The sequence below is a fragment of the Thamnophis elegans genome, chromosome 1 (genome assembly GCF_009769535.1).
Source record: "Thamnophis elegans isolate rThaEle1 chromosome 1, rThaEle1.pri, whole genome shotgun sequence".
Lineage (NCBI taxonomy): Eukaryota > Metazoa > Chordata > Lepidosauria > Squamata > Colubridae > Thamnophis > Thamnophis elegans.
Genome location: NC_045541.1, coordinates 140,686,379 through 140,703,330, shown reverse-complemented (window position 1 = coordinate 140,703,330; position 16,952 = coordinate 140,686,379). Strand labels below are relative to the sequence as shown.

Here is a 16,952-nt window from a genome sequence, read left to right as displayed (position 1 = left end):
ACACTTTGCTTCAGTGGTTCAAGTACTAACACTTTGTGGCGAGATGGGGTGAACTTCCATCACTTGCCTCAACTTCTGTCCACCTAGCATTTTGAAAGCATGTTATATGTGAGTAGATAAATAGTAGATAAATAGATACCACTTTGGTGGAGAGATGAGTTGGTGCTTTGTGCAGACAGTCAAATTCCTGCTGGATCTGAATCTTCCCGGTTGTGACGCCATTTGCAAGGCAGCTCCAGGGAAGGAAAGGGGCCTTGGGTGATGCTCAGAAGCGGTTTATCTTTCTTTCTGATATGAAGCCAGCTTGCCTTCTTGTGGTGTACCATAGGAAGTGCATAAGCATGTGTCACAACAGAGCTGGTAAATTGGTAGCCAAACTACTATTCTGCAATAGCATTGTGATCTCCTGGATAATGTAACAACACAATACTCTAATAACAATAACCACCACCAACAACAAATCTTTGGGCCATTTGCAAAATGTGTAGATCAATAAAATACAAAATAAAATATTAAAACATCCAAACAGATACATCAAGATTTAACTATCTCAGCATAAAAATAGCACTCATGTGTTTGCTGTTCAGCAACAAAGAAAGTAGCATCCTTATTTGCTTATATTAATTTGATCATAACAGCAAAAACAATAAAAGTATGAAATTATTGCTGATATAACAGTTCACCATAATGCACCATAATACATTTGTTAAGTTTTATTAAAACCATAGTAAAAATATACCACATTCTTGTAAGTTGATAGATGGACAAAAATGTCAAGTGCCACCTAGACATTTGGCTAACTATGCAACCATAGTCAATAATAATAGTATTCTTCTTTTTGTTCAATCAGTCATTGTATATGTCCGACTGAAAACCCTAGCTGTAGAGACCAGCCATTCACCATCTTGTACAGAGACATGGATGTATCAGGACGTACTGTGCCCGCTGATGTATTTCAGATGCAAGCAACCTCTCGCTATCCTGGTGCTTATTACATCTTTCAGATTAAATCAGGAAATGAAGGCAGAGAATTCTATATGCGGGTGAGTGAGATTTACGAATAGACCCTTTCATCGTCTTCTTTTCAAAATAATCTGTATTATTTTAAGGTTACTGTTTAAACAGTAAAATCACAAAAATATTCATATTATAAAGAACACTAGATGAATGCCATTACCTGAGATAAAGAAAAAGACATTTTCAGACATTCACAGCCAGAGTTGTCTTTATTCAGCAAGTACTGGAGATAACATGTATGTTACCTCTACAACAACCTGTTTGTGACTTTTTCAGGGAGCTATATGCTAATTGGGAAAATGGTGTTAATTAGATGGAATTTCCACCTTACTCATTTTATTTTTGAGCACTTTAGAATAGGCAGTGATGCAGAAGAGAGAGTCTTAATTTTCTCCAGAACTTGACACAGTGAATTAAAGTCTTTCCCCCCAGCAAACTATGAAGGGCTAGATGGGGATGTAATTTTAAGTGGCCTTTGACAAAGCAATTTCCACCCTCTCAAATGCTTCCATCAGTGAAAGAAGGAAAGAAGCAAGGGAACAATTCAGACACCTATTTCTTTGAAACTAAATTTATACACTCCCTGGAAACCAAGACTGGCTCTAATATTTCATTTTGTGTTTGCAGCTACTGGGAACCAAATCAGATGAAAAATCAGTTGTTTAAATAATCAGTTATTAAATAAATATGATCCTCCATTGACCTCTGCCTCTTTTCTTTTGAGCTATTTCCCCAATCTGTTCCTTCCCCACAAGGCAGGGAAATATCCATCCTATTTGCTACTCCAATTCTTGCAGAACATTAGTAGCAGTCAGCAAATAAAGACAATAAAAAAAGGAACCAGAAAAAGCAGTAGTCAGTGTGAGTCACAGTTCTTTGCATTCACACATTTATCCAACACTAGATCCATAGAAGTGAAATGGCAACTTGGTTTCAGTGCAAACTGCTGGTGCAGGACTCAGTTCAGATGCAATCCTCTTTCCCCCAACCACATTCTAGCTCAGTACCAACACCACACTCTGGTTTGGCACAGATCTGCTATAAGTGTTCTTCATAGTGATTATGGTCACAGCCTCCAGACACCAACAAAAATAAATATTCCATAACAGAGCCATGATTTGTTACATATATTTAAGAAGACAGCTTTTGGCCGCATCCTATGCTTGAAGTGCTTCAACATTTTTCCTTGGCTTTCTCCATGCAGCAAACTGGACCTATCAGTGCCACTCTTGTGATGACCCGTCCTCTGAAGGGGCCACGTGATATGGTGTTGGACCTGGAGATGGTCACGGTTAACACTGTCATCAATTTCAGAGGAAGTTCTGTCATTCGACTGAGGATTTATGTATCACAATATCCCTTCTAAACCTAGACGGGCATTGCTTTTTTTAAAACTACCACAGCAGCAGCTGAAAATGGACCCTTTTCTGCCTAAACATTTTTTTTTCTCAGGAGTCAATTCTTCTAACAATCCAACCTGATATTAGTATTAAAACATGTTACAATGGTTCATATTACAATAACTGGACAATACCTCTTGTGGTTTAAAGACACCTGTGCTTTGAATTATCAGTGGATTCCATAGAGTTATTTTATTTTATTTTGCTCATGAGTGTTTAGATACTTTGGTCTTCCTTTCCAAACTTTTTCTAAAGTGTGATTAAAAGCTTTAAAAACTGTGAAGATTTTCACTGTAATGGCAACGCTGTTTAGCCAAGACACTAGAGAAACTGGGAAAAGTTAGCTTCTACTGTTCTGTTTTCTAAAAATGAAAGAAAAACAAGTAAAAATGCTTGTGGGACCAGGAAAGCATCAGCTGCTCTCTCTCTCTCTCTCAAAGAAGCTTGGGTCTGATTCAGGGGGAATAATTCCTTATTGGCTTTGCTTTATACTTTTCCCCTTTCTTACTTCTGAGCCATGGAATTGACTGCCTGGAGATCTTAACTAGAATCTAAACCAACCACAGCTAATACGACTGCTTAAGAGAACTTTGTGCTCCTACTTCTATACCCACTTACACTCTAGGCAGCCTGTTCTTAAAATAGAAATAATTTTCAAAAACAGCTTTTTCAAACAACATAGATGGCATGTCAAGCTTAATTGTCAACTTTAACAGATTTTTTTAAAAATCACTTCAGGCACACATAAAATAATTCTTTGGCCATTATGGATAGTACGCATGTAACTTAATGACATACTTTAAAATATTTACTCAAAAGGAGGCTTATCTTTTCATTATCTATTCCAGGCTCATTTCCTTAATAGCCTCCAAGCAGCCCACTGCTGCGTAATCATAGCTCAATATGAAGTCAACAGAAAAAAAATCCACATTTACAGGTCATTTTAGCAACTCTAACATAATTTTATTATTCTTATTTTATATTACTCTTCTTTTTTTCTGCATAGGAAAAGACTTGCATCTGTAATTCAAGAAAAAAGATACCCAGGCTAGTAATAAGGATGGCTTAATAAGAGAGTATATACGTTCCTAGCTTAGTCCCCATTCTTTCTAATTAAAGACCTCAGGAAGTAGAATGGCAAAACCTAATGTAATGCCTCAAGTAACAGCCACAGCCATTCAATTGACTAGTGGTTTGACCTTGAAAAAGATTGCTTTTTCTGCATATTAAAAAACTAGATGTGCTGTATTCAGTGACCTATGTTCTATATACAGATAGTCCTTGATTAATAGCCACCCATTCAGCAACAGTTTTAATTCAGCAATTTATGAAAGTTTTGAATGGGGCAACTTACAGATGGTCCTTAAAGTTGCACCTGTCGTGGCATCTCGTGTGTGTGTGTGTGTCACATGTTCACAATTTGGGTGCTGGCCTGGGAATGCAGTGGTTAGAATACAGTATTGCAGGCTAACTCTGCCCACAGTCTGGAGTTTGAGGTTGACTCAGCCTTCCATCCTTCACTAAAATATGCTGATTCTATAAACAACTTAGAGAGAGCTGTAAAGCACTGTGAAGCAGTATATAAGTCTTAAGTGCTATAGCTTGGCAACTAGCTTGCAATTATGACACTATATGCAATCACATGACTGCATGACATGTCCTGTAGTCATGTGATTGCCATTTGCAACCATATTTCTGGTTTCTTGCAAGCAAAATCAATGGGGAAACCAGCAGGTCACAAATGGTAACCATGTGACATCATAACAAACACAGAATTTGCCTAATGACCTCACATGGAAATGCCAGGTGACACACTTTATAACCGTGTTGGTTAGTGATGGACTTCCTCATCCCAATTATTGTTGTTACCCGATGTCTATCTGCAGACATTACATTAAAACATATAGGTAGTCCTGGATTTAAGACCACAATTGGACCAGAATATTCATTCTAAATTGGTGCAATTATAAAGCAGTCATCTAATGACTGGGCCCAATTTTATGATCATACCGTGGTCATTAAGTGAATCACTGCGGTTATTAATCATGTGGTCAATAATGTCTCTGGAGATTCTTAGTCAACCACGTCATGTTTGTCCCAAAGAGTCTTTTCAAAAGGCAACTGGACTTTCTTGGTTCTTTCCTTGAAAACATTTCGCTTCTCATCCAACAAGCTTCTTCGATTCTGACTGAATGGTGAGGAATGGAAGGATTTATATTCTTATATTTATATTCTTTCCACCATTAGCCTTTTGAAAAACACCTTTTGGACTATGTGGCCAATAAGTGAAGCCAAGTCATCCAGTTGGCTCTGTTCCTAAGGTGTGGCTAGATTTCACTGTTCAGAGTTTTAGCAGTAAACCAAACTAGCTCTTTTACAGCTCTTTTATATATAGGAATAGTTTATCTCTTAGGTATTCCAATACATGAATTACTTCATACTTTACTATATTATGAACATTTTTAAGATTGCCACTATGGATTACATAGGATTAAGGAACACTAACTAGCTATGCTAACTCTGATTTCTCAATGCATATTCAAAATAATGTATGTGGTCCAAATTTCAACAGAAGCTCAGTAAGAGTTAGATTTTTTAAAAAGCTGATTGCACCTGTCCTGGGATTTGGGATCATAGTTGTGATTGCATTTGCACACATATTTAGGGAACATTTATTTATAGGAGTAAAAATCAAAACAATCATAGTAGCAATTCTGTCATTTGCTCAACATGTATTTTTAAGAGTTGCTTTTTAGCACGTATGCTTTGTAATACTTTCAATAGCTCAAACAATACACTGATTTTTTAAAAATAAAACCTGTATTTTTATTTTTAATTGTTTTAATTTTTCACTGGTTTCACCAGGTTTTCTGGAAGAAAAAAATATTGTTCAGAACCAAATTGTGAACATACAAGTTCACTAAGGGACTATATATTTCTGAATGTTCTGATCACATAAGAGGTTCTATTCCTAGTATAGCTGTGCTTAATTTATAAGTTGTTTAAACTTTTATTAAAAGTAAAAAAAAAAGATGTGCAGATTTTTTAAAAAGGGAAATTATATTTGGCAACTTATCGAAGTTTGGGCTCTAAAACAGCAGCAAACCTTGGATAACTTCTTTCAAATAATTATAATTATGTCAGACTATGTGAAGATCATGAATAGCTTCCTTGCCTGTTCAAGGAAAGGCTTGAGAACATTTTTTTCTCTTATCAAAGTTCCAAAAACGTATTCCAAAGTTTTACTGTTGCTCATGCATATAATGCTGAACTGTCTTTTCGCTTATGTCCAAAACAGTTATTTTACATGTGCATCTGGAAAAATGTGTAATAGTTATTTGATTGTCCATTTTCTGGATGGGTACTTTTGTACTATTGGTTAATAACAATCAAATGACCATCTACTAGTGCTTTACTGAAATGATTTTATTTCCTGCTCCACCTCACCCACAAAAGGAAAAAAAAATATTTCCAGTGCATTATATGATGAAGCAATGCAACTGTGTCAGTGTTGCTTCGACGCAAAGGGTCAGAAATACTTTTTCTTTGCTGTGTAAAAAGCCAATATTAATGGCAAAATACTTCTATGAAAAAATGTGCTGAGGAAATTATTAACCGGAGAAAACCCTGCTGAAATATATGGAAATTATTAAGTAAATAAACTATGCCTGAAGACATGCTTTTGCTTCTGGGTGGTTCTCACACATTGCTGTAAGTTTCCAGCAGAATTTATCAGTAGATTGTGCTACTTGGTTACTATTGTAGAGATACAAGGTAAATTCTTCCTTCTTTGCTACCAATTGTTTCTTTTCATTTTATTATTACAGAAAAACAGAGTTGGGTAATTGAATATTAATTGATTATTTTATTTGGAAAAAAAAATAGGATTAGCCAGCCATAAATTGTTACTTTTCCATACGTTGCTGAGGTTAAATACATTACGCAAACCAGCAAACTGAGTCAGGCACTCAGATAACCTTCTGATGTGGGTTGAGCTGAGAGTGACTGGCACAAAACCACTCAGGTGAATCACAAAGAGACAGGAACATGTTGGTTTTGTCTTTAAGTACGAATGATTAATTATATGTTTGCCATAATAAAGGCAGAAATTAATCAATAAATAAATAAATAGTACAGTTACCCTGAAAATAAGACCTCCCCGGATAATAAGACCAATCTGGCTTTTGAGTGCATGTGGTAAAATAATCCCTCCCCCTAAAATAATCCCTCCCCAAAAATATTGCAACACAGCAGCAGCCATGAGGTGTCTATGCTCACCGCCTCCTGTACCTCAAAAACAATAAGGCCAAGCACTTATTTCAGGGAAATACGGTATTATAATCAGACAGTTAAATCAGTATTTTCCTTCATCCATTCTTCTGTTTCAGCCATAAAGGAATAGGAATCCAGGAGTGATTTATTGCTATCTGTACCAGTATTGCAAATTTAATCCTTTTCCTCCCAAGTCACCATTATGACTCTACAGCAGACAGCTATTTCCAACTCTTCTTTCTATCACCTGTAGAGTTAAGTGAAACCATTAACTTGGTTGGCAATATCTCAGACTGGCAGACCATTATCTTCAATTGTCTTCCAGAATGTGGACCTTTGGTGCAGATTACCATTTCCTTTCTCTACTACTTTGCGGCATTCAGGCAACTCTGTTACTCTTCAGCCCAAGTAGAGTAGGAACAAACAATGCTTCAAGCAGCTCCAAAGCCTAGTCCAGCATGATTCTCAGTCATCTTTTGTTCTTCTTCCTGGTTGTCCTTTTGCTAACCAGTTTAGTCACATTTATTTTCTTGCCTGCCTTTTATGACAACTGCTGTCGTAATACTCTTATCTCATTAGTTTATTAGACTATCATCATAAAGTGTAGATCTGATGAAAGAATGGCAGATAGTACAGCTGCAGTCACACATATTGAATGCATGCAATCCATACACATTAACATAGCAGGTAAATGACATGGTTTGCTGGTCTGATAAATAAACTTTAATTGGCTAGATGCCAACAAACTAAATCACAAATTACAGATTACAAAGAACAAATCAAACTATAACATTGCTTGTCATGTTGAACAAACTAGGTCTTAATGTGACTCATATTGTTTCATTTTATTTATTTATGCTAGAATGCATCTGCTCTTCCCCCATATATTCTTCATAAGAAAAGAGAATCTATTTATTAGTGTTAAGTGTTCCTAAGCACCAAATGGATAGTAGAATTAACTGGGTGATTAAGACCAGATAAAGTGCTCCAAATATGTACAGACAAAAGCAATGTTATGCTAAATGAATTATGACAATTCTAGAAGTCTAGTTGAATATATTATTACTGTAACATAGATTAGCTTGCTTGAGCTTCAAATGTACGTTTCCTTTTCTGAAGTTGTGTCTCCAAATAACACTATAATTTGTCTTTTATTTATGAATTGAAAATTTTTATACCTGCTTCTACATTCCATGCAGGCCTTCTCCCAGAACCTAGGACCCTCTTCCCTATTTCCTCATTCTTGTTCACTTATTGCTGCTGCCTTATTTATGGTTTGTTGCAATCATCCAGATGTTTAGTCTGGATTTGGCATTTTTATCTGCCTATCAAATCCTTCCCAAGGATAAGAGATAAGCAGTTGTTGTTTGAAGATGTTAAATGATAACCATAGATTGATATCTCGATGTATTAATTTAGTCACAATCAACCTGAATACTGTTTATCTGGGAGTAAGCCAGTGGTGGGTTGCTAACCAGTTTACTACTGCTTCGCTTGTACGCGTGCAACACTTCTGCGCATGCACAGAAGCATCCGGGTATTTGGTGGAGCCTCCCGCTGCTGCCACTACTAGTTTTGCTGAACCGGGCCGAACCAGGAACAACCCACCTCTGGAGTAAGCTCTATATACGATAGTAGGATTTACATCAGAATAAGTAGAGAATTTATTAACAATAATTGCAGAGACAATTTACTTCAGAGACAACTTACCACTTTTAAAAAGTCCACTAAATACATGAGACTTGCTTTTCAGGAACTTCAGGATTAATTTTCTTGGCCAATAGTCATTCAGCTTGAATTATGTCCTCTGGTCATTCAGGCTTCAAGTAATCTTAAATAATTTTATGCAGTCTATAGATTAAGAAAGTAATGAAATTTATAAATTTCAAGCACATTTTCTGAAATTTTCTATCCATTAGTTACTTCATTTTTTTTTTCAGATTGTATTGTACTTACACAGGAAAACATTTCAAGTTGATCTACATGACAGATTTTTCTCGGAGTATTTTTCTCTACTGGAATGTTCTATAAAGTTTTATGGGGTATATTGGAATGTAGTTTAGCCTCTAACCCAGTCACCCTCAATCTTCGAGACAGGGTTGCTATGAGGAAAATATCTATGGAGACTCTCAGTCATCCAGGTCATGGTTGTTCCAAAGATCCATATTTTTTTTCAAGAGGCAATTGGACTTTCTGGTTTTTCTTTGAAGACATTTTGCTTCTCACACAAGAAGGTTCTTCAGTTCTGTGGAGAAAATAGGAGGTGGAAGATATATTGGATAAGTTCCCCGCCTTGAGTTATTTGTAAAAATAATAAAGTTAAAAAATAATAAAAGTTGGGATACAAATAAATATATAAATAATAATATACTGGATAATAATAATTTTTAGCCCAAATTATTCTGGGAATTGCACATCTGAAGTGGTTCTGGTTGAGGAAGGTTAATCTAACCATACTTATGGTCTCTGGGCCTTTACTTTATGCATTAAATAAGCCACGTTGGGTCTCAATATATTAACATGGTCTTTATAAAATAATAACTGTTTATAAATAGCTGTCACAATATGATAAATTAAATACTCAAAAGTATAAAGAGACATGGAATATGCAACTGGAACATCTAATTAATAAATACCAATGAAAGGCCACTACCACTTATCCTTCATATTTCTATTCATTTAACATTACAATTAATTCAACAAATATTATTGCCTTATATGTATTTTTCTCTTATTTGTTAATTGATCCAACATGGATTTATATGATATGGTGATGTGCTACAGTGGCTTCTTTTAGGGAAGTTATTTCATATATTAATTTTATTTTGGCGCATACAGAGTAATTTGTATGGATGTTTAGAGTTTTTGATTATGAGAACTTCTATGCTACTTCACTCAAATGACACTAGGTAACATATAAAAATCAACAATAAATGGCAATATAACAATGCATCAAAAATTAACTTACAATTCCCTGTCATTAAAATCATATGATAGACAATACCTTCCTTCTTTTATAAACAGGAAAAACAATGACATTTCCAGAAAATTCCTATGGCTACTGTTAACATTGGAAAGAATTCCAGAAGCTACACTATTCATGCTTTATCTACCTTATTTAACTATATATTAGATACTGTATAAAATACAGTGTATTTGCTGTATAAAATACAGTGGTATCGTGGTACTCAATTGCTTTGAAACTCATCGAGTTTGGTACTCCACTCATTTTGACATGAACATTTTTGTCCTGGTACTCATTATTTGTTTAGTACTCAATGCACACGCTAGAACGTGTAGTTTTGGCTGCCTTTGACTCACTACATTATTCCTTAACAGAAAAATTTGTTTGGTACTCATTGTTTTTGGTACTCAGAACCAATTAATGATGAGTACCACGGAACTGCTCTGTATTGAATGTAATCCTTCCTAGTTCAGATGATAATGTTACAAAGACCTTCATAGGTAATTATCTAGTTCCTTCCCAGTTCATATGAAAATACCAGTTGAAACACATCATCTGAGTACACAAGTTTGTTGGAACAAGGACAGGTACTGGTAAATAAATAACTAGAACATATGAAGGGCTGAAAATCAGGCAATGAGAAGTCAATTAAGTGCTTAAAGATGTGTGCCACAAAATTGCTTTCTGAATCTGGTGGAGGGAATATTTCAACTTCTCCTGTCATTTTGCATATGGCAGGCATGCACTGAAAGTCAAGTTGATCTCTAAGCTGCTGTGAAATGAATGCCTTCTCATGCCTGAGAATAAAAATAAGGCATTGCTAGCCAGGCATCAGAATAATTTCAACAGAAAGACACCTTCAGGCAATATGATGTTGGCGGATTTGAAAAGGTATTATTTGTTAATGATCAAAAGATAATTAAGTTAATATCTTTGAAGTTGCATTTGTCATGTTTGAACCATCATGTTCTAAATGAATATTTTAAGAACCTAATCAACTGGCGAACAAATCCTTTTTAAAATGCTATTCTATTTTATTACATTTCAGGAACATTACAATTAAGACATTTTTTAAAAAAAGGAAATGGGAAAATGAAAATAGAAAATAATCCTATAGCTTAAATCATAAAGTTTTTATAAAAGCAACACATCTATGACAGTGGTGGAATTCAATTTTTTTTACTACCAGTTCTGTCGGCATGGCTTGGTGGGCGTGGCTTGGTGGGTGTGGCAGGGGAAAGATACTGTAAAATCTCCATTCCCTACCCACTCCAGGGGAAGGTTAGTGCAAAATCCCCATTCTGATCTGCCTTGGATCGGACTTGGAAAGCAGAGAATAGATGGGGGCAGGGGCAGTCAGAGGTGGCATTTACTGGTTCTCCGAACTACTCAAAATTTCCGTTACCAGTTCTCCAGAATACCTCCTCTTATTTATGCTGACTACCACCTCTTATTTATGAGCCTCAATTATAGATCTATTTCTCTGTATATTTAGCATGATAGGTAGATAACATGCTATTAATATGCAACACTTTATATATTTGTGTTGCGATTCAGTTTTAAACAGTGAATTGAAAGAAGTTGCTGGGAGTTAGGGCAGCAACTGAAAAACTATTTAAACACCATTGGTTTGACAAAATCACCACCAGTCAATTGCAAAAGGCAGCTTTGCAATTACACCAACATCTGCTTATCCCTGGTCCTTTGGAAAGACTCAATAGGTGGATAAAAATGCCAAATCCAATATAAATACCTGGCTGACTATGTGATGAACCATAATAATAATAATTAAACTACAATACAATCGGAATTGTATTGTCCAGTCTTGCTACTCCATCAGTGCAAAACTAACTGCTGACAATTTTTTTAAAATCAACATTCAGAGTCAAAATACAAACATTCTTCAAAGTGTACATGTAACAGCTTTTTGTATGGTCCAAATGTGATATATTAAATGTCCTTCAGAGATTAAAAATGAGGTAACGTGCTCATTATATAGAACAGTATAAAATACCTTGGCTTTCAAATCTGAAAGTAGTCCAGTTCTTTACTGTGGCTCGATGATGCCCTAACCAAGTGTTACATGAAGCCAATTTTGTAAGTGCTCAAAACTAGGACCAAATCATTGGCCACACACCTCTGAATTTCTCAGAGATCAGCAATATTTTTTAAGTATAATGCCCTGCTGATTTATGTCTTTAGACCTGTCTGTGCACAAAGCTGTCTACAAACATCATGTTGTGGCCTACCAGCAGCCAGCAGAGCTAGCAGTAGTTTCAGACAGTGTGGAGGTTGGGAAGAACCATGGGCCAGTCCTGGAGTCTGGGGAAGATTCTGCCTGTGTCAGAGGCAGAGAGGCGGCCAGAGCCATATGTCAGTTATCAGCTGCCTTCAGAGTCAGACATCAGTGAGGCAGACGAACAGCTGGAGCCTGTTTCCAGTGTGCGCATGCACAGAGTTGCCAGACGAAGGGAACAGCTAAGGAACAGGGGTCAACTTGGGAGTAACGCCACAGGTGGACCATGAATGACCCCTCCCAGAGGAAATAAAAGAGAAGCGAAGGGGGAGTAGAGTTTGCAGGAGACAATTAGTTTGCTTAATTGGTTTGTGCCTCTCAGAGGCTCCTTGTCAAGTTTTGCAGATATCCACCTGTCAGCTCTCCAAGCCAGGTAAGGTCAGTGAATGTAAGTCCTCTCTTAAAAGACTTTGCTGGATGTAAATGACAAGAATTCACAGTAAATTAATAAAAGGGTTTTTTGTCAGGACGAGAGTTTGCTTCATGCTCTTGGGAAGCCTTGATCAGAATATATCATACATTTCATATAATCATTGCTATACAGAAACAATACTTGGTCTGAATTTACATAGAACCATTACTGTTCTGCAATAAACAAATCCATGTACGGTATTTAAAAAAATAATTTTGGAGACACCTGAATTGCTTTATGAATTTTATTTTTATTGCTGAAATATGTGTAATTACATAGCCACACAGTTTAATATACTTTACAAATATGTTTCCTTTGCATTGTGGGATCACTGTTCTGTGAAAATGTATCAAACAATATCCTCTGATATGACAGGTGAAAATAACTGCAGCAAATCCCTATTGTATAACAAGCAGTTAAACTACTATATCTTACTGATAGAGCAGATTCTGTTCCTAGTATCATAGACAGGACGAAAACATAGTTTACTTCAATGCTACCAAACACTGAAAGCAATAGAAGCAAAATTAATCCCAAATATAACTGTTTATGAAAGACACACACACACACACACACAAACAAATTAACCAATCACATTAGTTTGTTTTGAGAATTGTTTTGTTCATTGCCTAATGTCAATTAAAAAAGGAGGTTAATAAATGTGTAATTTGCATGTCTGTAGCTCTGCTGGAAATCTTACAGAACCATCAGGCAAAGGAGATTGTCTAGTTTTATAATAAAATATAAATGATTTTTAATTCAGTTGCATGAATCAAAATTATTTTAATTATCCCATTGTATAAAACTTGGACAAATGTTCAGACAGATAAAATTCCCTTAATAGTTTTGTTGCTCATATAAACACCATTTGGCACATATATCCAAAAAACAAAACAGAATTCTAAATAATAGTTAAATCTATTTTACCATAAATGGCAGTTAATACAATCTTACAAATGAAGCATTTCTCTTGTAATAACATGATTTGCAGTTGTATCATCTTTCCAAATTAAAATCAAAATAATAGTTCAGTCTTTCAATAAGTAAGATGGCTTAGAACTAATATTAATCTAATCTCTCCACACATTCAACTTTATGTTCAAGAACTAGCTTATGGCAGAAGTTCACAAAAGTGACAGTAGATTGTAATTAATGAAGGCATGTATTCACAAAAGATTTTCAGTACACAGAAATCAAAGTACAGTATCTTGAACCCTTTGGGTAACCCCTTAGGGTGCCCTCCTGAGATGCACTAGTGGCATGACAGCCTACTAAAAGATACGACTTAAGGCTGTGTTGATCGGTGAAGTGTATTACTCAATTCTATTTGTTGTATTACTCAATTCTATTTGTCGTCCAATCTGAAGTACTGCACATCACAATTCAAAGCTTTAAATGCTGAGCCTTTTCAAATTAACCAAAATTTGGCAATTCTCTTCACAACTTTAGGAAACACCTGTGCAACATTGGCATAGCATTTGTTTTTCCTCACAATAGTACTTCCAGCTCCTTCAGCATCATCCCTTACCCCAATAAATATTAAAAAGTATTGAAATAGCATCAATTCTAGGTTTAGATGCACTTTAGAGAAGCAACTCAATTATTTTCAGCAATGAAAATTTCAGTCATGAAACGTCTTGAAGCCACATAGAAAACATGTGGCATTTTTTTCATATAACCATATACGCCCATACTATATGTCTCAAATGGAAATTGATGAAACAAGAAAGGAATTAGTTCCAAGTACCTTGCAACAACCATCTCTATTTTACAATACTATTTTTGTCACTTGTCTTCCTTATTGTGGGTCATATTATTTGTCAAGGATGGAGTCCATTGCCACATAATGAGGCCTGAGACTGAAACTCATCTGAAAGATAAGAAATATGACAAGGTCTTAAAAAAAATAGGAGAAAGCAAAGTTATCATTTCAGGATGCAGCAGGATGATGTAACAGAATCACAAAAGCTCAAAGGCCTACTTTTGTTACTCTGAAAGTTACTTTAGAAAAAATAAACAAAAATTTGCACTTTATGATTTATATAATTGCCCATTTCCCATAAGTGACTCTGGAGGGCTTATAAAGGTAAAAACAGCAAAATGTTATTTTATTTTCTTATTTTTATTTTCTTATTTTTCACACAAAGATAGGAAAAAGACTTGTGATTATAGAATGGTTATTGCCATTTAATTACACTGTCATTATAATTATATCGTGTGCCCACAAAACTTTGAGTGCTAAGATATCCTAATGTATGGTGCTTATCTCTGTTTGGGTTGCAATCCTATTGCAAATGGGGTTATATTTAATCATTTTATCTTAAGTTTATTAGATACCTGTTTATTGATTCATCAAATTTATACAAACAAGTGAATTTGGGTGATATATAAGGCTAAAAACAATAAATAAATAAATAAATAAATAAATAACAGTTATTATTAAAAACTTAAAATACAGAAAACTAAAAAACAAATATTAGGCAAAGAGTTGATGTTAACAATAATAGGCTTCCGGGGCAGGACTTTGCCGTTGGTGGCGGCTTAATTGAGCTGCCCCCAGATTTCGGGTTCGTTATCTGCTTAAACACCTAGCAGATATCTCATTCTTCAGGCAAGAAGATTGAAGAGAGAGATCCAGCTGGTAAGAGCTTTCTTTGAAGTTTGCAGCTTTTTTTTTTTGCTGCGAACAGAAGTGGGGAGACAACCAAAGCTGAGTCATATCTCCGGCCAGAAATCTCGGTTGTTTCAACAGCACAAGGCAAAGAAACCCCTCTTAGGACAATTTTTGAGACATTTATCTGAAACTAATACAAGCAGAGCCCGTACCTGAGAACTTTATTTGCTTTTTCTAGAAAAAATCCTAGCTTCAGTTTTATAAAAGTTTCCTTTGTGCAACTGCTCCCAAGATGGCGATTCTGTAGCTTCCGCATTTGCAATAATGGTACATTCCTATTTCCTTGGCAAAGAATCAAAGGAATAGCCTCCCACTAATTAATTAGCTCCACTTCTCTGAAGATTCTTTCTTATCAACCTCTAAAAGTTTTCAAAGACTCTTTGCTAATATAGAGACATTCCAAACAGAGGTTTTTTTTGCCGAACTGTTTTGGTGTAATGCCAGTCTTTTGAAACCTTCCGTAAACTCTCTGCAAAAAGGGAGGTGAAAAACTTCTAAGAACAAATAAAGGGGGGACTTAATACTTTCTTCTCTCGCAAGCTACACAATGAGCCAGCAGAGTTTGAATAATTGTTGAATAATTGTTTGAAGAAAAGAAATAATGGCATCAAAATCAAAGTCGGGGAGACGTCCTTTTAGGAATACACCTCACGCACTTGGCACAAAGTTGCAGCTCTCACCCTCTACACCCCCTACTGGAGATTTGCTAACGAAAGAATTTTTTTTTGAGACTCTTAGAGAATTTAGAGAGGAGATAAAGAAACTTAATGCAGACTTATGTGATAAGCTTGATACTAGGATTGCCAAAACAAAGGACGATATGGTGGGACTTGTAACTGTATTGACAGAATATGTTGCTGGAATGGAAGATAAGCTAGAGGTTCTTGAGGAAGCCAACACTAACTTGACATCCAAAATTGAAGTGATGCAACAAAAAGTTGAAAACGTAGAAAAACAAATTGTTATGATACACTACAAACAGATGGAGCTTGCATTAAGAGTCAGGGGGCTGCGTGAAGACGAACAGGAGAACTTGAAGCAGATTTTCTCAGAGGCCTTTAATCGTCTGGTGGGAAGACCGGGGATCAACTTTGACTGGCAGATCGAAAAAATTTATCGCATTAACTCTTGGGCGGCAAAACAGAGACAACTTCCTCAAGATGTAATTATATATTTTACTACAAGAGAGTCTAGAAACGTGATACTACAAGAGTCTTATAATACCAGGCTACAAATTGGCGGACAGGACTTGATTGTCTTGAAAGAAATACCACCCCAAATGCTAATAGCCAGGAGAGATTATGCTTTTCTAGTGGAAGAACTCAGAAACCGTCAGATACAGTATAGATGGGATGTGCCATTTGGTATTATAATTACATTTGATAAGCAAAAGTATCGTCTGAACTCTGTATGGGAAGCCCGAGATTTCTATCACAAGACCCTGAAGGTGGGACACCCTGAATCATCTGGATCTGGAGAAAGACTACGAGAAGGACAAGATAAACAGCAAATCACACAACTACCAGACAGAAAGCACCATTTCTTCCTTCCGGAAGGGCAAGGGACCAGAGAACAAGGACCTAGCCGTACGACTACCAGACGAATGGGAAAACAAGGCAGAATGCAACAACCTCAATAATCATCGGCCATTGATCAAGGAGTTATGTCTGAACTTTTTACAGAAGAGAAAGAAAATATTTTACTATCTCAAACAGTTCAAGAACGATATAACTTGTCTGCAAGAAATTCATATTAAATTAATTGATCCAAAATATCTGTTCAACCTTGAACTTGGTCAATATTTTGTGACCTCTGCTACGCAAAAGAAAAATGGTATAGTTGTATACTTAAGAAAAGACATTAAGGCTGAGTGAACTGAAGCAGATCCCCTTGGAAGATATATCGCATTAGACCTA

At 35.8% G+C, this 16,952-nt stretch overlaps 1 protein-coding gene across 1 annotated transcript in view; it reads left to right on the top strand.

Annotated features, from left to right (window-relative positions):
- Window positions 1–2,696, top strand: part of FBLN5 (fibulin 5) — a 50,794-nt gene extending 48,098 nt beyond the window's left edge. The window contains exons 10-11 of the mRNA XM_032236280.1: window positions 851–1,043; window positions 2,222–2,696. Coding sequence (XP_032092171.1) covers window positions 851–1,043; window positions 2,222–2,383 — 355 coding nt within the window. The 3' untranslated portion in view covers window positions 2,384–2,696. The remainder of the gene's footprint in view (window positions 1–850; window positions 1,044–2,221) is intronic.
- Window positions 2,697–16,952: the final 14,256 nt, after the last annotated feature.